The sequence below is a fragment of the Odocoileus virginianus genome, chromosome 22, assembly GCF_023699985.2.
Source record: "Odocoileus virginianus isolate 20LAN1187 ecotype Illinois chromosome 22, Ovbor_1.2, whole genome shotgun sequence".
NCBI classification, from domain to species: Eukaryota; Metazoa; Chordata; class Mammalia; order Artiodactyla; family Cervidae; genus Odocoileus; species Odocoileus virginianus.
In genome coordinates this window covers 27,363,480-27,386,503 of record NC_069695.1, presented here as the reverse complement: position 1 = coordinate 27,386,503, position 23,024 = coordinate 27,363,480, and the positions used below count along the sequence as shown (strand labels likewise).

Here is a 23,024-nt window from a genome sequence, read left to right as displayed (position 1 = left end):
CAGCAATACCACTTCTAGGCATACACACTGAGGAAACCAGATCCGAAAGAGACACGTGCACCCCAATGTTCATCGCAGCACTGTTTATAATAGCCAGGACATGGAAGCAACCTAGATGCCCATCAGCAGACGAATGGATAAGGAAGCTGTGGTACATACACACCATGGCATATTACTCAGCCATTAAAAAGAATTCATTTGAGTCAGTTCTAATGAGATGGGTGAAACTGGAGCCCATTATACAGAGCGAAGTAAGCCAGAAAGATAAAGACCATTACAGTATACTAACACATATATATGGAATTTAGAAAGATGGTAACGATAACTCTATATGCAAAAAAAGAAAAAGAGACTCAGATGTATAGAACAGACTTGTGGACTCTGTGGGAGAAGGCGAGGGTGGGATGTTTCAAGAGAACAGCATTGAAACATGTATATTATCTAGGGTGAAACAGATCACCAGCCCAGGTTGGATGCATGAGACAAGTGCTCAGGCCTGGTGCACTGGGAAGATCCAGAGGGATGGGGTGGAGAGGGAGGTGGGAGGGGGGACCGGGATGGGGAATACATGTAAATCCATGGCTAATTCATTTCAATGTATGACAAAAACCACTGCAATGTTGTAAAGTAATTAGCCTCCAACTAATATAAATGGAAAAAAAAATAGAAAGGAATCAAACCACTACTATAGAAATCTGAATTATGGTTGGAGAAAATAGGCTTGAGAAGTTGTACAGAAAGTTGTACCAAGTTGTACAGAAAGTTAAGGAAAGATAAAAACATGACACTAGAGAATAAATATGGAAATGATCACAGATCCAATAAATAACTAGTTAGCAATGCTAAGGAAGAATATAGACAAAGTGAAAGTGAAAAGTTGCTCAGTCGTATCTGACTCTTTGAGACCCCATGGACCATACAGTCCATGGAATTCTCTAGGGCAGAACACTGAAGTGGGTAGCCTTTCCCTTCTCCAGTGAATCTTCCCAACCCAGGAATCAAACCAGGGTCTCCTGCATTGCAGGCAGATTCTTTACCAACTCAGCTAATGAATATGGGAATGACCAGAGATCCAATAAATAGTTAGCAATGCTAAGGAAGAAAACAGACAAAGCTTAACAAATTTAATACAAAATTTCAAAATCAAAAGAAAGATTGTCTCGGCAAGGTACAACATGTTTCATGTATTTATTTAATAAGATACTCACTGGCTAGTATGTGCAAGGCATTGTTCCAGTTGTTAAGAATACATCAGCAGACAAGCACACACACACACACAAAAACAAAAACAAAATACACCCATTTCTAAGGTATGAAAAAAATTGTCCATAAATAATTTTTAATGCTTAAATAAAAATTTAAAACCCAAGTATTCTCCTTATAGGCTATCTTGGAAGTTGTTCACATTCCTGCACCATGTTCCATTCATAAATAGAACCTCAACCTTTGAAGAGGGTAGAGAGAAATGGTATAGATATAATAAACGAAATGTTGTAGAAACTGGAACATTTTGAAATGTCTGATCACATCTGTTACTAACAAAGGAATGGGAAAATAGGCATTCACGCAGTGGTAGAAACTGGCATAAACTTCTTGGAAAGTAACACGGAAATACTACTAAAATTTAAGATGTGAATATCCTTTGACCCAGAAGTCCCACTTCTAGAAATCAAGTCTGCAAAATAAATGGGTACATGATGACAGAGAATGCTAACTATTTAAAATAACCAAATGAAAATATTTTAAATGCCTATCAGTGGATTACAGAACTATGGCACAAAAGTATGTAGCCAGTATAGGAAAATGTCCAATATACACTGTTCCACAAGTTGTAAAACAGTACTTTTAGGATGATTCCATTATAGTGGTTAAGAGCACAGACAAACATCAAATTCTTTGATATGTATCTGGGGTTCTCCACTTAATAACTGTGGAACTCTGGAAAAGTCATCTTCCTTACACCTCAATTTTTTCATTTAGAGAAAACAATAGTAGAGGAGTTAACAAAACTAACAAAAGTAATACATTCTAAGTGCCTGATAAAGGTAAACTATAGTTATTAATATGCAATTGTGTGTATACATATACACACACACACATATATATATATATATTTGATCATAGGTATGGAGTTGCCAATACCTGATAGATTTTCATCTATGAAAATGGCAAGTTCATAGGGTTTAACCTAATATATGTATGGATATTTCTGTAAAGGGTAACCCAGGAAACGTAAGAGTTGTTTTTAATACTCTTTTATATAATTTTGACATTTTTCAACATGATCAGAGTTAACACTCCTTCTCCCAAATAAAAAGCTATTTACTCTAGCAGACACAGGAGACCTCTTTCTTACCCCCTCAATCAATAATCTACCTTTTGATTGTACTCTTGTAGAAATTGTGTCCTCTTCATTTCATAAGAAACTTGTAGGTCCTGGAAAGGATCTTAAGAGATTACATACCTAAGTAAACTCATACTAGTTTAAACAATGGAAGAAAGTTTCCACTGAAATCTATCTAATATTATATTCCAAAGAGCTTTGGTTTTAATAATTCTATATAACTATCCTTATAAAAAAAAAGTGGGTGGGAATTGAGAAGAAAAGTCAAGAAATGAGAACAAAATAATATTTTCTGACAGGTACAAAGAAATTAGTGGGGCACTCTGTGTTTGAGACCACAGAGTGCTTTGGAAGCCCTAGTTTGCCCCGTGTTGAAATGATTCTTTTATTTAAAAAATTTTTATTTATTTACTTAGCTATGCCAGGTCTTAGTTGTGACATGTGGGATTTAGTTCCCTCACCAGAGATTGAACCCAAGCCACCTGCACTAGAAGCTTGGAGTCTTAGCTACTGGATTACCAGGGAAGACCCTGGAATGATTCTTGAAAAAGTAATAATTAGGATAATTAGTAATAAAACCCAGAAATTCCCTAACCATCTTCTCTGAAGAAGACAAAGCAATGGAACCCATCTCACTCTGCCTCCTGATGTTTCCTCTCATCTGACAAGACACACACAAACCACCAAAGTTTATTTGTTCTTGGACAGAACACCTTCCAGTAAGTACCATCACTGCCTTTCCAGGATGTCCCACCTTTCCCAGACTTCATTTATGGCTATGAGCAGGAATTTGCTGCAGAGTCCTTGTTTTAAAAAATCAGGTACATCATTACCTGGCACTTAACTAGCTAATTTTCACTTCCTTGAAGGCGCATATCAGCAAAGAACAGAAATAATGGGAGAGGGACAGGAAATACTGTTGTTAGGATTAGCATGGAGGGAAGAAAATGGCTACCCACAACACAGATTTCTTCAGAATCTTGGAGATAGTTCTTGGACTCCACTAAGCTATTCTTTTACTGAATAGGTGCAGGCATCCTAAGACATTGAGGTGTTGTTATTTAGTGTTGCTAAGTCATGTTACTCTTTCCAATTCCATGGACTATAGCCCGCCAGGCTCCTCTGTCTATGGGACTGTCCAGGCAAGAATACTGGAGTTGGTTGCTATTTCTTTCTCCAGGGGATCTTCCCGACCCAGGGATTGAACCTGCCTTTCCTACACTGGCAGGTGGATTCTATTCCACTGAGCCACCTGGGAAGCTCAAGACACTGAGGATTTAATATTAAATCACGAGGAAAGGCAAATGTTTGTGCCACTATGATTCGGGTACATTTTTTCTCAGGTATATTCAAATTAGTAGAATGCCCAAGTGATTTCAGGCTATCTATGAAGTGACTATAATTACTTTTATTTTTCATAAGAATGAAAATTTCAAAATAGTAAGCACTTAATATAAATTTATGAAATTAATGCAAATTATTTCTTCGGAGTTATCTCAAACCTTGTCACATACTTATAATGTAACAGCTCTAGAACATTCTTTTCAAAACAAGGCATTTTATTACTTGTTACATTGCTTCAGCCCTGCTTCATAGTACACTGTGATTTTTCTTCAAACAATTTCAGTTTCTTTTCTTAAAAAAGCTTTATTTCCCACTTGATTTTTAAAATTTTATACCAGGTGCCAAAAAAATAAACACAGGTGAATTTTCAAGCCCTGAGATATCTTTACTTAAAACAGCCCAGGCCCTAATAATGTACATTGCCCTTCAGAGGACTAGGGCTTCTAGCAGAGTAGGGCCACTCTTTGTTTAGGGCACCCAGACACAGGCTAAAATAAAACATACGGGAAAGATTCTTAAAGCACTTTTGTTTCTTTTACACCATTATTTATTTCTTTACCCTGAGTTATTTCATTGCTGTTTGCCCACAGTCTTCTGAAAATTCCCTTCCTTCTCCATACCCTGTTCCCCCTCAAATCAAAGTACTCTAATACTTTGGACATCAAATTGGAGCTAAAGAGAAAGGCAGGGTACTACAATAGATACTATCACAAGACTCTCAAGTTCTGTACAAAAAAGTTCTAATAATATCTGTAGCAAACTGTAATGAAACACTATTTGAGGTATAGGATTTTTTCAAAAGTTCATCTCTAAATACACATAAAAATTAATTATAACTTTCTCAGAAATCACACTTCTGTAAGCTATGGCATGAAATATTCTTGCCAGTGGAATTCAATACCTATTTCTTTTTCCCTTTTAACTTTTTTATTTATTTATTTTTAATTGAAGCATAATTGCTTTATAGTATTGTCAACATACTATTCTAAAATGATCCCTTTTCACCTTCTTTCCCCATAAGTCTACTCACAAAATACTGTAATGTGATGATTTCTATTATTAATGTTACAAAGACACCATTAACCAATAAACAGTTAAGCATATAGATTTACAGTTCTGCTGTAGAATCATTTTATAGTTCTGTCCAAATAAAATTTGCTTTGCTAATAATATTTACAGAATCCTTGGTTTAATAATAGTTACAAGTCTGCTTAAATTAAATGCCTTATTTTGAAGGTACACACACTTAAAAAGTACAATAAAGAAGAAATGAATTTTAGGGATGTATCTTTAATAGCTGGGAGAAATAGCAAAACTGTTATCATTCTCTGACATTCATTTCTGAATTAGATTCAACTGTGGAAAAAAATATATTTGTCTGAAAGCAATTCTGATTCAATAAAATTTATTGCCAAGCAAAGTTTCAAAAAAGTCCCTTCTCTTCCCCTAAAATCTTCACAATTTTACAGGGCAGTACTCTAACCAGTTTCTAGACAGAAAGAGTATATACTGATCTATGTGGCAATAATTGCTTTGTTTAGCAAATGAACACTCTTTAAAGCAACACAGACTAGGCATATAAATACTATAAGCACCATGTAGTTGATCTGACACTGTAACCACTTAATCTTAAAAGAAATACCAGCATTTTCAAGCCAATGTTATAAGGTCAAAATAAAATCTATCTTTATTTTCAACAAAATAAATAGTTATGATGGCTGGATCATTAGTAAGTTAGGTAAACTATTTGAAAGTATTGCTAATTGACAAATCAAGGAAGAAGTCAAAAAGGAAATCCAAATACGCATAGAAACAAATGAAAATGAAAACCTATGGGATTCAGTAAAAGCAGTGCTAAGGGGAAGGTTCATAGCATACAAGCTTACCTCAAGAAACAAGAGAAAAATCAAATAAATAAGCTAACTTCACACCTAAAGTAACTAGAAAAAGAAGAAATGAAGAACCCCAGGGTTGAACTGAGGGTTAGTAGAAGGAAAGAAATCATAAAAATTAGAGCAGAAATAAATGAAAAAGAAACAAAGGAGACTAAAGCAAAAACCAACAAAACTTAAAGCTGGTTCTTTGAGAAGATAAAATAGACAAACCATTAGCCATACTCATCAAGAAAAAAAGGGAGAAGAATCAAATCAACAAAATTAGAAATGAAAATGGAGAAATCACAATGGACAACACAGAAATAGAAAGGATCATAAGCAACTATATGCCACTAGAATGGACAACTTGGAAGAAATGGACGAATTCTTAGAAAAGTATAACCTTCTAAAACTGAACCAGGAAGAAAGAGAAAACAGACCTAACACAAGCAAGGAAATTCAAACTGTAATCAAAAATCTTCCAACAAACAAAAGCCCAGGACCAGATGGCTTCACAGGTGAATTAGACCAAACAATTTAAAGAGCTAACACCTATCCTACTCAAACTCTTCCAAAAAATTGCACAAGGTAAACTCCCAAACTCATTTATGAGGCCCCCATCAACCTAATCCCAAAACCAGACAAAGATGCCACAAAAAAAGAAAACTACAGGCCAATATCACTGATGAACACAGATGCAAAAATCCTCAACAAAATTCTAGCAAACAGAATCCAACAACATATTAAAAAGATCATACATCATGACCAAGTGGGCTTAATCCCAGGGATGCAAGGATTCTTCAAGATTTGCAAAGCAATCAATGTGATACATATACCACATTAACAAATTGAAAGATAAAAGTCATATGAGTATCTCAATAGATGCAGAGCAAGCCTTTGACAAAATTCAACACCCATTTATGATAAAAACTCTCCATAAAGCAGGCATAGAAGGAACTTACTTCAATATAATAAAAGCCATATATGATAAATCCATAGCAAACATTACCCTCAATGGTGAAAAATTGAAAGCATTTCCCCTAAAATCAGGAACAAGACAAGGGTGCCCACTCTCACCACTAGTATTCAACATAGTTTTGGTAGTTTTAGCCATAGCAATCAAGAAGAAAAAGAAATGAAAGGAATCCAGACTGTAAAAGAAGAAGTACAACTCTTCTTGTTTGCAGATGACATGATCCTCTACATAGAAAACCCTAAAGACACCACCAGAAAATTACTAGAGCTAATTAATGAATACAGTAAAGTTGCAGGTTGTAAAATTTACACACAGAAATGCCTTGCATTCCTATACACTAACAATGAGAAAAGAGAAAGCAAGATTAAGGAAACAATCCCATTCGCCATTGCGATGAAAAGAATAAAATACTTAGGAATAAATCTACTGAAAGAAACAAAAGGCCTATATATAGAAAACTATAAAACACTGATGAAAGAAATCAAAGATGCCACAAATAGATGGAGAAATATACCATGTTCATGGATTGGAAGAATCAATATAGTGAAAATGAGTATACTACCCAAAGTAATCTACAGATTCAATGCAATCCCTATCAAGCTCCCAACGGTATTTTTCAGAGAACTAGAACAAATAAGTTCACAATTTGTATGGAAATACAAAAAACCTCGAATAGCCAAAGTAATCTTGAGAAAGAAGAATGGAACTGGAGGAATCAACCTGCCGGACTTCAGACTACACTACAAAGCTACGATCATCAAGAAAGTATGGTCCTGGCACAAAGACAGAGATAAAGATCAATGGAACAAAACAGAAAGCCCAGAGATAAATCCACGCACTTATGGACACCTTATCTTTGACAAAGGAGGCAAGAATATACAATAGAGAAAAGATAGTCTCTTTAATAAGTGGTGCTGGGAAAACTGGTCAACCACCTGTAAAAGAAGGAGACTAGAACACTTTCTAACACCATACACAAAAATAAACTCAAAATGGATTAAAGATCTAAACTTAAGACCAGAAACTATAAAACTCCTAGAGGAAAACATAGGCAAAACACTTTCTGACATTACAGTGAGATCGTCTATGACCCACCTCCCAGAGTAATAGAAATAAAAGCAAAAATACACAAATAGGACCTAATTAAACCTAAAAGCTTTCACACAATGAAGGAAACTATAAGCAAGGTGAAAAGACAGCCTTCGGAATGGGAAAAAAATAATAGCAAATGAAGCAACTGACAAAGAATTAATCTCAAAAATATATGAGCAGCTTGTTTAGCTCAATACCAGAAAAATAAATGACCCAATCAAAAAATAGGCCAAAGAACTAAACAGACATTTCTCCAAAGAAGACATACAAATGGCTAACAAACATATGAAAAGATACTTAACATCACTCATTATCAGAGAAATGCAAATCAAAACCACAGTGAAGAACCATCTCACGCTGGTCAGAATGGCTGCTATCCAAAAGTCTACAAGCAATAAATGCTGGAGAGGGTGTGGAGAAAAGGGAACCCTCTTACACTGTTGGTGGGAATGCAAACTAGTACAACCACTATGGAGAACAGTGTGGAGATTCCTTGAAAAACTGGAAATAGAACTGCCATACAACCCAGCAATCCCACTGTTGGGTATACACACCGAGGAAACCAGAACTGAAAGAGACACGTGTACCCCAATATTCACTGCAGCACTGTTTACAATAGCTAGGACATGGAAGCAACCTAGATGTCCATCGGCAGACGAATGGATAAGAAAGGTATGGTACATATACACAATGGAGTATTACTCAGCTATTAAAAAGAAAGCATTTGAATCAGTTCTAATGAGGTAAATGAAACTGGAGCCTACTATACAGAGTGAAGTAGTCAGCAAGAAAAATACCAATACAGTATATTGACACCTATATATGGAATTTAGAGAGATGGTAATGATGACCCTATATGCAAGACAGCAAAAGAGACACAGATATAAAGAACAGACTTTTGGGCTCTGTTTGGAGAAGGCAAGGGTGGGATGATTTGAGAGAATAGCACTGAAACATTTCTATTACCATATGTGAAATAGATGACCAGTCCAAGTTCAATGCATGAAACAGGGCACTCAAAGCCAGAGCACTGGGACAACCCAGAGGGATGGGATGGAGAGGGAAGTGGGAGGAGGGTTCGGGATGGGGGATACATGTACACCCATGGCTGATTCATGTCAGTATATGGCAAAAACCACCACATATTGTTAAGTAATTAGCCTCCAATTAATATAAATAAATAAATTATTTTTTAAAAAGTATTACTAATCCAGAAGAGAGATTCTTTCTAATCCAAGGACCTAAAATTAATGGAGAAAGTGAAGTTATTCACGACTTAACATTCCAAAGACATCCCCTAAGCAATATACATACAAAAAACACACATGCAAATGTTCTAAATCTTTAAGTAGGTTCTAGATTACCGCAGAGGTATCTGTACAGTCTATGTTAATCTAAGAACTGATTTCATACACTTATATTCTTATATATAACTTCAATGTACAGAAGTAGATTAAGGAGAAATTAAATACTCCAAAGTAGTAAATTCTAACAGTCCCCCTCCCTTAGACTCAACAGGCTTACGGAATAAATAATTGATTCTAAATGATAATTGGTACTTGTTGCTTTTTGCCAGAGTAACACCCGGAGACAGTGGCTGATGCTATTCAACTCTAACAAGACTTCTGAGAATATTAAATGTAAATCTACATAGAGGATAGTTTAATATATAAATTGTACAACTAGAAAGATTTTTGAAGGATAAGAGGGAGTTTTGCATAACAGAAAAAAATACTAAAGGAAGAAGGTCTAAAACAAATTTCTTCAAATTTATTTTTGTTGATTTGTTATCAGCAAAAAGGATAAGCTATGAATGCTCAATGTTCTAAGTTTAATTTTCTGAAATTTATATTTTTAAAAATCGCCACCACTGTATGCAGTGTTCCAAACTGAAAGCTCTCCCCCTAGGTACTAGAAAAACCTGCATTTGAACCAAGGATTTACTGCTCAAAGAGCAAGACTCTTCCTCATTCCCCTCTGGGATTTTATGCTTATTCCAGCAAATTCAGACCAAACAGGTAACATTTCAGGTTTCCATCTATAAAGAAAGAGGCAGACAATAAGTAGACCCTCAATTTTTAGGTACAGAATAATAAAAATATAAATGGTTTTCAAATATCAATTTTGTGTTATTTGTGAGAATAAAAAAAATCAAATTGTTAAAGGGTTTTTAACAATCCTGATTCATGCAATTTAAGTGACTGGGGGGGGGCAAATCAATCAGCAGTTTATGTAAACACTGAAAAGAGCATATAGGAGCGTTCTCTCCAGTTTCCCATTTTTCAAAGAAAATTGCCTTTAAAGTTAGAAATCATGAATACAAATCAACACAAAAAAGTAGTTTTCAGCTAATTTCAAAATAAGGATTGTACTGTCACCAACTCAATAAAGAAATGGACATTTTCAATTCAGGTTGTATTACTTAAAGTACTGTCTGTTTATAATTCAGAAAAAGTCTAACAACAATCTAAGTTAAAAATACAGGAATAAAAGGGAAAATATATGTGCCTAAATTCTCAAACCTGAAGAAGCACCAAGCAGACAAACACTTCAGTATATTTATAGCCAAGTTAGAACATATATCTGTTCTGAAATTTAAAAATTAAATTAAATTTTTAAATTTAATTTAAATTTCCACTAAACAAATAAAAATTAAATAAATTTCCATTTTAATACTGATAGAAACTGATTTTTTTAAAAAATCACCATTTTGAATATTAATAGTACATTTCATTTCTGCCCCCACAACCTATAGACTTTCTCAGATTCAAACATACAATAAATGAAAAGTACTTTACAATCTCTGATTATTAGAAACCAGGGAACCTTTAATGTTTCTGAGATTTGTGACAAACTAAAATGACACATAAAAGTGAAGCTTTGAAAAAATTAATCAAAAAGTAGGGCAGGAACTCAGACATTCCTGTATCTTTCTCAAAGGAGTTATGATATTATAAAGAATAACTATGTGGATGAACAAATTTACAAACTGTTCCTGCCAAAAAGTATGCTAGCAAGGCCATATTTATAGGAATGTGCTTAATGATGAAACAGCATGCCTCACTTTTAATAAAATATTTGCACACATTTATATACAAATAGACCAATAATAAAGGACAGTGGGTCATCCTGTGGTAGAGAAGTAGAAACATAAAAATTTCTACTGGACTAGTTTTACCATATTTTAAAAATATACTAAGATTTGGAACCTCAAGGTCACAAAAAGACAAATACTGTATGATTCATTCCACTTACATGAGGACTCTAAGTAGTCAAATTCATAGAATCAAAGCAGAGTGTTGCTTACCAGTGGGCTGGGAAAGGGGAAGATGGGGAGTTGTTTAATGGGTATAGAGTTTCAGTTTTGCGAGATGAAAAAGTTCTGGGGGAGTGGGGCCCAGCAATGTGAATATGCTTAACACCATTGATCTGTGCACTTAAAAATGGTTGAAATGGTTAAGAAAAAAGATTCGGCAGCAATACATAAATAATCATAAACAGATATAAATAACCTATAAACAGTAGACTGGCCCCATGCACTTATATGCAGCTACTAGTCACGTGTGCCTATTAAAATTTACATAAACTTTTTAAAGTTAAAATTTCATTTCCTCAATCACAGTAGCCACAGTTCAACTGCTCAACAGCTGTTATATAGCTGTTGAGGGCAGCTCAAAACTCCATATGTGTTCATTACAGGAAGTTCTATTAGACAGCACTGGGTCAGACTCAAATACATACAGGAATTTGTATTCGACACAAACCTGTTTGTGATAAAGGTGGCACAACAAATCGGTGGGGAAAGAATTATTGAGGAAACAGTGTTGGGACAATCTGCTCGTCTGGAGAATGAGGAGGGAGAAAGGGAGTAACGCTAAATGCAGATCTCACCTATTATTCTGAACAAATTCTGAATGAATCAGAGATTTATACTTTAAAGCTGAAATGATAAAAGTACTAATTCGTAAGTCTAATCATTAAGAAAGGGCTTTCCAAACACAATGGAATCCAAGAAGGACAAAAGAAAATGACTGATTTCTTTTTTTAAATTTAACAAAATACAAACTTTCATATGAATAAAGCCCAGACAAACTGAAAGAAAAGAGAAAGGGGATGTGGAGTGGGAGAAAATAAATTGAAAGTGTCAATATACACATGAAAAAACTGCTCAATTTCACTTGGAATTTAAACACTATTAAAAATTGTACTTCCAGTCATCAGATGGAAAAGATAGTCCCCCGGGTTAATGACTGTGTGGAAAAACAGGCACGAGTGGACGCAAAACCTGGTACAAATCATTCAGGGGCAATTTAAAAATATTTATCAAAAATGAAAAGCAACAAATAATTTATAGGTAAAATGATACTGAGTCTAGGTTTGTGTTGAAAATAACCCGAGGAGTAAAAAACTTACCTGAGAAAGTTGGTGCAGATATAAATAAAACAAAATTTGGCATAAAATGATAGTAGTTGCATCAGGATGCTAAGTATGTAGGGGATTCATTATATTACTCTATCTTTGAATATGTTTGAATTTTTCCAAAGTTGTTCCTATCATGAACACTCTTTAACCCAGGAATTTCATTTTTTTGAATTCAGCTTATAATCGCTTCTCGGCCTTTTGGCTAAGATCAAGTGTGAATTCAGCTTATAGATACACTGAACAAGCACAACAGTGGAAGCATAAGGACACTCTGAGGTAACAGAAGCATCCAGAAACAACCTAAATTTCCATTAGAGAATTGGCTGAATAATTGTTTATCTAAACACAGTGATGTAACATACCTTTAAAAAACACTGAGGTAAATTATATGAGAGAGATTATGGAAAAGGGGAAAAGTATCAAGAGCAGAACAATAGATACACGTTCATATTCATAATAAATTCTAGAAGGATATGTCAGAATCTGAACGGTGGTTACATCTGGTTGGGCAGGGGATGGGGGACTAGAAATCTGGGAGGAGGAAACTCATCTTTTCAAACATTTTTATATTATGACTTTTTTGGCATGTGAATGTATTATATCCATTACATTTTTATTAATAAAAAGAACTAGATTTTTAAAATCCTTCCTCTATAGAGATGACTATCATTCATTAGGAACTGTTAATGTTTAGGGTCAGTGCTGGGAAGAGCTTGTCCCAAAGCACATTTAAGTTTTATAGAGCAGAACAGAGGAGCCACAGTTTCTTTATTACTGACCTAACTCAGGGCTCTTTCTGACTTTTGTATCTTAGCCCCAATGACCAATCTGAAAATCTAGCATTATAGATTAATTCATCTAGAATAATTGCTCTAAAGATGTAAGATTCTTTCTTGGTGTTAATCAATCAATTAAAGATATTTATTGAATATATATGAATATGTACCTGGTCCTGTGGGAGATTCAAAGGAAAGGATTACAGTCTTGCTCAAGAAATTCATAATCTCACCAAAGAGAAAATACTCATGTGAGGAGCAGAGAACGGTTATTGCCATGCAAACACATTACATGCCGAAAAAAAGAGAAGTTAGCGTGGGTATGCAGAATCAAGGTCATGGTGGAAAAAAGAGGGCAGACTTGATCTTAACAGATGAGCTGGATTTAGACACCCAGAGAGGAGAAAATTATATAAAACTGCCTGAAAGAATGTACAGGAAAAAACTGAGATAGTCAAACTCAGTATGACCAGTGGTGGGGGATGGGAAGAAGTATAAAACAAGTAGCAAACTGGAGGAAAGTTCAAGGTAATATATATTTTTTAGAACAAGCAAAAATTAAGATTTTATAAAATAGGCAAAGGAGAGCTTTAACAAGCGTTTGGCAGCAATAGTGTGAAAGGTAGAGTAAATTATCTGCATTCTCTGTTTCCTTTAGGCCTGCTTTTTTGACATGATAAATAAAAGGACAAACATTGTTTCCATACCTCACTTCCAGACCCAGACTCTAGTGGTCTCTTCTTCCTTGGTCCAATAGCTGCAAGAGCTGTGAGATTAGCATCTCTCTGCTGTATCTGCGCGAGCTCCAGCTGTTGTAACTAGAAGACAGAATTAAAAAAAAAAAAATCGGTGTTTACACACAGCCATGCTCAGAGAGGGTAAAGAAACTGACCACTAAGCCCACTTCTCTGTTCTTTCCCAAGTATGTGACAGTGCAAAATAAATATCAGATCAAAATAAATAACAGATTTCCCTAACAGCCAAGTATACATCATATTCTGATTCCTTTCCTCTGATAAACTCAGTCCTGAATCTCTAAATAGAAGAGGCAGAATTTAGGTAAGGAAGAAGTATAGAATAGAACAGAAGAAAGACATCTAGAGCTTAACCTCTCCTTAAGTTTAACCACAGATAAGAAATACCTGAAGAATAAGCTGAACCGGAAATTGGAGTGAAAGCAGCCAAACTATAGTCAAATTTTTCAGATTAAAAGCAAATTACAGCTGACCCTTGAACAATGAATGTGAGGCTAGAGGTGCTGACTATCTATGCAGTAGAAAATTCACCATTAACTTATAGTTGGTCTTCCATATACCTTATAACTAACATATAACTAAATTAAAGAATCTGCCTGCAATGCAGGAGACCCGGGTTCAAACTCTGGGTCAGGAAGACCCCCTGGAGAAGGGAATGGCTCCCCACTCCAGTATTCTTGCCTGGAGAATTCCATGGACAGAGGAGTCTGGCAGGATACAGTCTATGGGGTCGCAAAGAGTTGGACATGACTGAGCAGCTAATACATAACACATAATTAAATTTACATATAACTTATAGAGGTTTCTGCATATCTACATATCCCTTAATTCAACAAACTGAAAGTCATGTCGTACTAGGTATTCAGTGAAAAAAATATACATGTAAGTGAACACACACAGTTCAAATCTGTGTTGTTCAAAGGTCAACTGTACTTAAAAACAGAGTTTTTATGTATTACAGGAAACAGTTCTATATGATTTACAAAGCACTTCCTTAAAATTAATTCATTTAACTCTTAAAATCACACTGAAAGGTATATAGTTATAATAACATGAAAAGTATACATGTACTTTTTTTTTCAACTAAGGGAGACAGTGGGGCTTTAAAGACGTTGGGAAAACATCATAAAGGTCACACAAATAAGAAGTGATAAAAACGGAAGTCAGAGCCATAAAAGCTTTTCAATATATCACATTTTTTATGGATTTACTCTATATTTATCTTCATGTCAAAGATTGAAAGTGAGTCAGTATTGTTTTGGTGTACTGTTATCACTATGCTTAAACCAGAATGATGAAATCTACAAGATATAATTTCTTGATATTTGGGCACTAAGCTGTACACAGGATCTATCAAAGATGTCCTGTTAAGGTAGATAAATTTAATATACTAAAATTGAGAAATAAATGTATGAAACACTGCATCACTTCACCAAGGCAAGTGTCAAATGGTATTCTTTTTTTAAAAAAACAACAAGGTAAAGAAGTCAAAATAAAATATCACTACACAGATCCTTGCGCTTTTCCAGAAGAGAAATAATGTTCCATTCCTATCAAAAATCTTGTTACTGTGGAGAAAAAGGGAGAAAGAACTAGGTAGTGATTGCTAGATAAATATTCAAACAAGATCAAACTCCAAGATAGTCAACTGAAGTAACCTACTGGGGAACCATAAATATATCCTGAGAATATTCTTCTAAAAGAGCACTAACCAAATTTTTAACACTTAAAAAAAAAAGAAAAGAAAAAAGACCAGATGAAAGCAGAAAACAGTTTGGGATGAAGTAGGCCATCTCAGAGAGATCATTTCAAATTACTTCATAATATCAAAGGAAAGACAAAGAATAAGCCAGTAAGCTATAGGTAACTGAGTCTAACAAAGCAGAAAAGTTTGACTTAACTGAAGAAAATGAACTAGGAACCACTTCCCTTTTGCTCCACAAATTACAGGGCAGAAATCCATCCTTTAAACTGTGAATTTATATATATATAAACTGTTAGAAAACTATTTTCGGGAGTTGTAAACTATCTTTTGTTGAGGATGGTCTTTTAAATAAAACATACAGTTTTAGAGTCTGACGCTGTCACAATATAGAACTTCAGGGTAACAAAATACAATTTTAGCTAATCTACCCTGCAGCACAAATCAAACAACAAGCTATATTTTAAAGTCTTTCCCTGTAGAGAAATGGTATCTGCAAGACAGTCACACCAAACAGTTTTAAAACTGACCTCTGTCATCAGATTCCTCTCCCTATAAAGTAAAGCATTTTCTCTCTGCAAATTGTACTTTGGTTTCCAGAAATCACACACACAATGTTTTAGAAAAATTTGCAAAACTCTTAACAAAAATAGAAACTGACCATAGTTTGGTGGGTCCTGTATTTACAATAAACTTGCTTAAACTCAATGTATTGTGGCCAGCATAATACACTGTGGATGAAGACATGTAAACTTTCTGCATGATAAAAGCACTGAATTAGAGGTTTCCTAGTGGAAACAGGATTGCAAGTGACATGATTATTTACACAGAAAATTTCAAGGTGGTTATAAAAAACAAAATTAAAGAACTTCCTAGGATTAATAACAAGTTTAAGCAAGGCTACAAGATGCAAGTCAATACACATAATGATCGCATTTCTAAATACCATTAAGGTAAAGTCAGAAACTTAAAGTTTTTTAAAATGCCACTTAAAATAGCTTTCCCCCCCTGAATGAAATAAGTATAAATCTAACACATACAGATACTTGTATGCTATAAACCACAAGATGCAGATGAAAGAAATAAAAGAAAAAAACAGATAAATGGAGAGATACATTGTGTTTATGGACTGTAAGATTTAACAATCTATGGATTGTTATGGATTGTAAGAAACAGTAAAGGTTCAATTCTCTCCAAACTGACCTTCAGACAATATAATTCCAATAAAAATTTTTTTTGTAGAAATGTATAAGTTGATATAAAATTTATATGGAAATTGAAATCAGAAGCTAAATCAATTTTGGGGGGAAAAAAGGGGACAAAATTGGAAGAATTACACCATGCAATTTTAAGAATTACTTATATAAGGCTACAGTAACCAAAATAATGTGGTATTGACAAAGGAACAGGCACAGATTAATGAGACAGGATAGGGGATCGAGAAACAGATTCGTATAAACATGGCCAGTTTATTTTTGACCAAGGTGAAAAACAACTCAATTGAGAAAGCAGTTATTTCAACAAATTGAGCAACTGAACATTCACAGGCAAAAAAAAAAAATGAATCCCGAACCTCACACATTATACAAAAATTAATCTCAAAATGTAAACTCTAAATTTCTAGCAAAAAGCATGAGGAAAAGCTTTCATGACTTATGGCCCAGCAAAGAATTCTCAGACATTGACAGCCAAAGCAGGTCTATTTTTTTTTTTTTTTCACATATTTGACTTCATAAAAATTAAAAACTTTTGCTCTGTAAAAGACAGTTAATAGAATGAAAGGGCACACTATTTTTCTCTTCAATCTATATGCTTTTTCTTTTTTTGCCTTATTGTACTAGCAATATAATGTTTCCTAATCTTTAGAAGAAAGCATTCAGACTTTTCATCATGAAGAATGGTATTAGTGGGAGGGTTTTAACAGAGGCCCTATATCAGACTGAGGAAGTCCCTTCTATTTCTAGATTGCTTAGAGTTTTATTAATAATGCATGGTGAAATTTTCAAACATAGTTCTGCATCAGTTGATATGGTCACATGGTTTTTCTTTCTTAGACAATTATTATGTTAGATTTTACTAATTTTTGAATACTGAACCAGCTTTGCCTTCCTGGGGTAAACTCTTTTTGGTCAAGATATATTATCATTAGGTATCACTGGATTTGATTTGCTAATATTTTGGTGAAGATGTTTACACTTATGTTCATGAGGCATATTGATCTATACTGTTGGCTGGTATGCAGAGTATGTCAGGGTCACATATGACAAGAGTGTAGCTCGAGTGGGAACAAGAAATAAACATAAGAATATGGGGTTGCTTTCCTGAGCTCCTCCCTTTCTACCTCCTCTTCCCAGTAAATCCTGGTTCCTTGGGGCTGACTCCTCTTTTTGTCTCTCTGGCTAGAAGTCTGGGGCTTTAGTTACTCCTCTTGGCCATGTAGTTCTGTGACTGTGTCCATGTCTAGGATCAAGCAACAAGTATGAAAACAAAAACCAAAAGCTTACTAGGCAGAATTAGAGGCGCTATCACGCTAGATAGCCTTTATAATTCAACCTCACCTTTCAGGAAAATAGTATATTCCACATAATCTCAACTGGACACTTTCCCCCTTACACTCAAACACAGTACTTTATATATTGTTGAAAAGAAATATAATGTACTATATTGATATGATTACAGAACTTTCCCCCCAGTTCTTACTCTCACAGTCTTTTTTTATTCTCAACCTCTGGAAGGAAACCACTCCCCCAACACACACATACAAAATTGGTATGTTAATTAATTTTTGGAAACAGACATATCCATGGTCAATCTCAGGTTCATGGTCAATCTTGCCTGATGGCATCTTTCTTAAACATCTCCACAGCTAATGTTTTTAAGCTACTGGTTTTCCCTCTAATATCTCACCTTTCCCTAAATTATGACAGCTCTGTAATACAAGCAGGGCATGTATTGTTACATTCATTTTTAAATACAAGGAAATGGTTAAGTTCAAAGAGGTCAAGTGATTTTCCCACAGTGGAATTGAGACAATGGTAGACTGAATCTAGCATCCAAGACTCCTGACTCCTACCTCAATGCTCCCTCCGCTATAATATATACATTTTCCCGCAAAAGGAAAACATGTCTCTCAAGACACACAGATCCCATATTCAAAATTAAAGATGCATACTCGCTTCTGAAGCTCTAACTAAAAAATAAAATGTCGTCTTTTTTACGTGCACCAATCCAGGAATACAACCAATAAGGTCTCTTGTGAAAATATCCATTAAAAAAACCTACTGTAGCTTTCCTGTGTCCAAGAAAGAACCAAGTGAATGGTAATTGGATGGTGACTGAACTATGCCAATTCAAGATGCCAATTCTCAGATTCCCCAAATCACAGTATTTAATTTAACCTTCTATGACTATATAGTCAATGGAAAAACAAAAGTGATAGATTTTAAAGGCCACCTTCTTTCTCCTCCTGGACCAAGGATTCTAAGTGTGGTCTCTTGAGCAGCAACAGCAATTGCAAAATCAGTGGAAACTGGTCAGAAATGTGAATTCTCAGGCCTCACCCAGGCCTGCTGTATCATAGGTGCCTGGGACCCAGCAGTTGGTGTTTTAATGAGTCCTCCAGATAATTCTTATGTACATCTGAGTTTGAGAACCACTTAGACTACCAGTGCTTTGAAACATGGCAATTCTGTTTCTCTGCTATGTATACAAGTTCTTTATAACTTGTCATTTTAAGAAAACCTTCTCCAAAAGAGACACAGATGTATAGAACAGACTTTTGGACTCTGTGGGAGAAGGCGAGGGTGGGATGTTTCAAGAGAACAGCATCGAAAGATGTATATTATCTAGGGTGAAACAGATCACCAGCCCAGGTTGGAGGCATGAGACAAGTGTTCGGATCTGGTGCACTGGGAAGACCCAGAGGGATCGGGTGGAGAGGGAGGTGGGAGGGGGGACCGGGATGGGGAATACATGTATATCCATGGCTGATTCATGTCAATGTATGACAAAAACCACTACAATATTGTAAAGTAATTAGCCTCCAACTAAAAAAAAAAACACCTTCTCCATACTACATTAATTTGATTGCTTGAATGCACTTTTTTTTTTTTAAATATGGAACGCTTCACAAATTTGCGTGTCATCCTTGCGCAGGGGCCATGCTAATCTTCTCTGTATCGTTCCAATTTTAGTATATGTGCTGCCGAAGCGAGCACTTGAATGTACTTTTAATGACAAATTTCATTTTGCCCTGTTCAGTGTTCCATGAATTTTGGCTCATGGAGAACCAGCATAAAGTTTAAACACAAGTTGCTATAATTTAACAGTTAGCCTTTACCATCACATTTCATTGACTCCATATCTTTTAAAATTTCATTATAAAAGTCCCTTACCCTTCTTGTACCTAAATAATATATTTTCTAATCAGTAATGAGTCTTATGAGTCAGTATTCTATTTATTGTACAATAATGTTTTATGGAGAATTGTATTTCTTATAGTTCTTATATTTTATACAAGCAAAAATCCCAAATAATTCAGGGTACTGTTATGCATTTTAATCATTTAATACTTATTTTTGTAGTTTCTAGAGGAAGTACTGTGAAACTAAGGTGCCAGTAGGTACATGTCTTGCATTCCTTTTTCTTTCTTCTATTGTCTGATAACAAATGAAAATGGGAATGCTAGGAATTGTTACAAAGAAAATGAATTCTTTGTCTCACTCTGCACAGATGTACTGAACTCACATTCCCACAGGAGAAAGAAGATATTTAAAAGGAAATAAGGGTCACAATATATATAACAAATGTTTAAGGAATCAGGGTGTTTGAACTCCAAGGTCAGATGGCTTGCTCCATAGAATTCTGGATGATGTGGTAAGAAAGGAAAACACTCAAGGCTAGATGGCAATCTAGGACACACAGCACACATTTCAGACAAGTCTGCAGATGCACTGAACAAAAATGCCCCTGCTTGTTTGAAGTCACAATCTGGCAATTAGTAATCTATTTAAAACCTTTCACAAATGGACAGTGAAATGGAAGAATGTCAGTACTTACGTTTTAGTAAAAGCATCTAAGGGGAAAAAAAGCCATCACAATTTAAAAGTGTCCATATTTAAAATATAAAGTTGCAATAAAGAGAGAAGACATGTATAATGACGTTTTTCTAGGCAAAAATAGAAAACAGGAAAAAGATGGCCCCGAAGTTGGAATCAGAATTCAAGAGGGAAGGAACATAGGGATATATGTATTCTTATGGCTGATTTGCGTCGTCGTATGGCAGACACCCACACAACACTGTAAAGCAACCATCCTCCAATAAAAATAAATTTAAAGAAAGTCTGATATCCACAGACATTTTAGCCAGACAACAAGGTTTTCAAATAGACAGATAACCTGTCAGGTCAATAAGAATAGAATGTAGCAGGAGCTACTTCACTGGATTGAGATTAAGCTGAAGGCAACCCAAAGGCAGCCCACTTTATGTATGTATGTATGTATTTGGCTGCACTGGGTCTTAGTTGGGGCATATGAGATCTAGTTTCCCCAACCAGGGATCGATCCCAGGCCCCTGGCAATGGGAGCGCAGAGCCTGAGCTACCAGACCACCAGGGAAGTACCCAGCTTACTTGTTTTTAATGTGCTGAATGAGAACGACAACATTGGAAGAAATCAACAGGAAGGATGAAGAGAAATTATACACCTTTACAAAAACCTGCTCAATTGAACAGTTCGTCAAAGGGAATGCATAGATTCTAAACCTGTATTAGAGACAAGAAAACCAAGGGGAGAAATGACCAAGACCAAAACTCTAGCCCTTAACAGCTAGAAGCAATCACAAAGTATAAGCCTATGTGCGAAGGGGACTCAAGCTGTGATTTAATATTTATATGACAGACATCATTGCTAAAACATTTCTCAGGATCAATAAAGCCTACAGCTTCTTTAAATAGTTCTTTGGAGTTGTATATTTGTAAGATAAGGTCATTAATCTATTTCCTGTGCACACCTTGGTAGGTAGGTAATTACCTGGAAAAGGAGAGCAAAGCAGTTTTAACTGAGAAACTGGAAGGCATCTGTACTAATTTTCGTGACTGGACAGTGAAAACTTCCTAAACAGCCAAATACCAAAACATTACAAACCAAAGCTTTATAGTTTATACCAGTGTGATGACAATTAGCATATCCCAAAAGATAACCTTACAAATTACCATATAACAATCCAACTCTGTAAGACAGGGTCAATGATTATTGCAACCAAACAAAATATGGTGTTTTGCTATATTTAAAATGGATAAACAAGAAGGACCTACTGAAGAGCACATGGAAATCTGTTATCTGGCAGCCTGGATGCAAGGGGAGCTGGGGGAAAATGGATACACGTGTATGTACAGCTGAGTCCCTTTGCCGTCCACTAAAACTACCACAACATTGTTAACTGGGTATATCACCAATACAAAATAAAAAGTTTTTTCTTAAAAAAAAAAATGGTATATTTGATTCTAAACTAGAGGCCCTAAGAATATTAGTTATCAAGAGCTCTAGGGGGCAAAGAGATGACAAAAATGACAATATTTTACTTTTATCAAACATTTGCAATGAATACAGGGTGGCCCTGTTCTTGGAACTGGGCCAATGTATTTGATTCCTTTTTTAATCAAACAGGATTCAGAATAGGAAGCAACCAGAAAACTTTCCAAATATTTTGGAAAGAAAATATACGGTCTTTTAAGTCTTGCTAGGAAAAAGAAATAAATGGAGCTGCGAAAAGAGTGGTGAGGAAAAAGAACAGGTTTGCTACCACCTGCTCTCAGGGAGAAGTTTTTTCCCTTCACATTTGCTCTTAGACTTTTCTTAGAAAAATCCTATCCAACTATTCATCCCTCAGGGAATTTAAAACACACACACAATTAAAAGAAAAACCAACCAACCAACCAAAACCACTCCATATAAACCTGAAGGAAAATTTAATCTAATCATCCAGATGTTTCAAGGTTTATGAAGGAAGAACAGACAGGAAAGGCCTTTAATGATAAAAGGGTAAGATTTCTGATATATATATATTCCAAAAGTGGCTGGAATTCAAAGCAAGATAAGCATCTAATCAGTCCTTAATGAAAACAAAGAGGACCACTCATGATTCAAAGCAGCCACAGAGTGCCCATCCCCACACAATCTACCATCAAGCCAGGCTTGCTAAAAGGGTATAGGTATAGTTCTTGTGGTTCCTTTTTTCAGGTGACGTTTTTAGGTAAGTTTTCCACTGGAAAGAATTTTGTCGCTGAAATAAAATGATTCTGGTTTCAAATCATTTTTAGTGTTCTTCTTTCATATTTCTCTTCACCCCAATCCAGAAACTCCTCCATCCTGAGTTCATGTTTTCTTCCTTTTCTGTTTTAGTGAAAACACACCACATTGATTGTAAGGATCTTACTAGATTTCCATTTGTTTTGCCTCAGCTCCTACATTAATCCAAACAATAAGGGCCCTTAAAACATTCATAAATAACCTGCTGCTGCTGGCACCTAGGAGCTGAGTGCAGCAATGTTAAGCAACAACAAATTTCATAGTTCAAGAGGCACAGTTAAGGAAAAAGGTTGCTCAGGAAATCACTCTTATTTAGCACAAAGATCCTTAAAAATTGCATGAAATCAGTCAAGTAACTATAGAAACCAATTTCTTCAGCTCCATATCACACGTCTCACACCTCAATTGTCTTTATTATCGTCTGCTGTCAG

The 23,024-nt window shown here is 35.3% G+C and overlaps 1 protein-coding gene and 1 non-coding gene across 5 annotated transcripts in view; both read right to left on the bottom strand.

The window, feature by feature from the left end:
* The window catches only part of TAF4B (TATA-box binding protein associated factor 4b), a 120,447-nt gene that overhangs the window by 15,547 nt on the left and 81,876 nt on the right, over window positions 1-23,024 (bottom strand). For 3 of the 4 annotated variants that reach the window (XM_070452770.1, XM_070452767.1, XM_070452769.1), the window contains one exon: window positions 13,536-13,646. In XM_070452770.1, coding sequence (XP_070308871.1) covers window positions 13,536-13,646 — 111 coding nt within the window. Of the gene's footprint in view, window positions 1-9,373; window positions 9,669-13,535; window positions 13,647-23,024 lie in introns of those variants that run through there. The other variant, XM_020905339.2, reaches the window with a different exon arrangement.
* LOC139030483 (U6 spliceosomal RNA) lies at window positions 19,396-19,502 on the bottom strand. Its single transcript, XR_011482848.1, has one exon. It is a non-coding gene; the product is annotated as a U6 spliceosomal RNA (small nuclear RNA).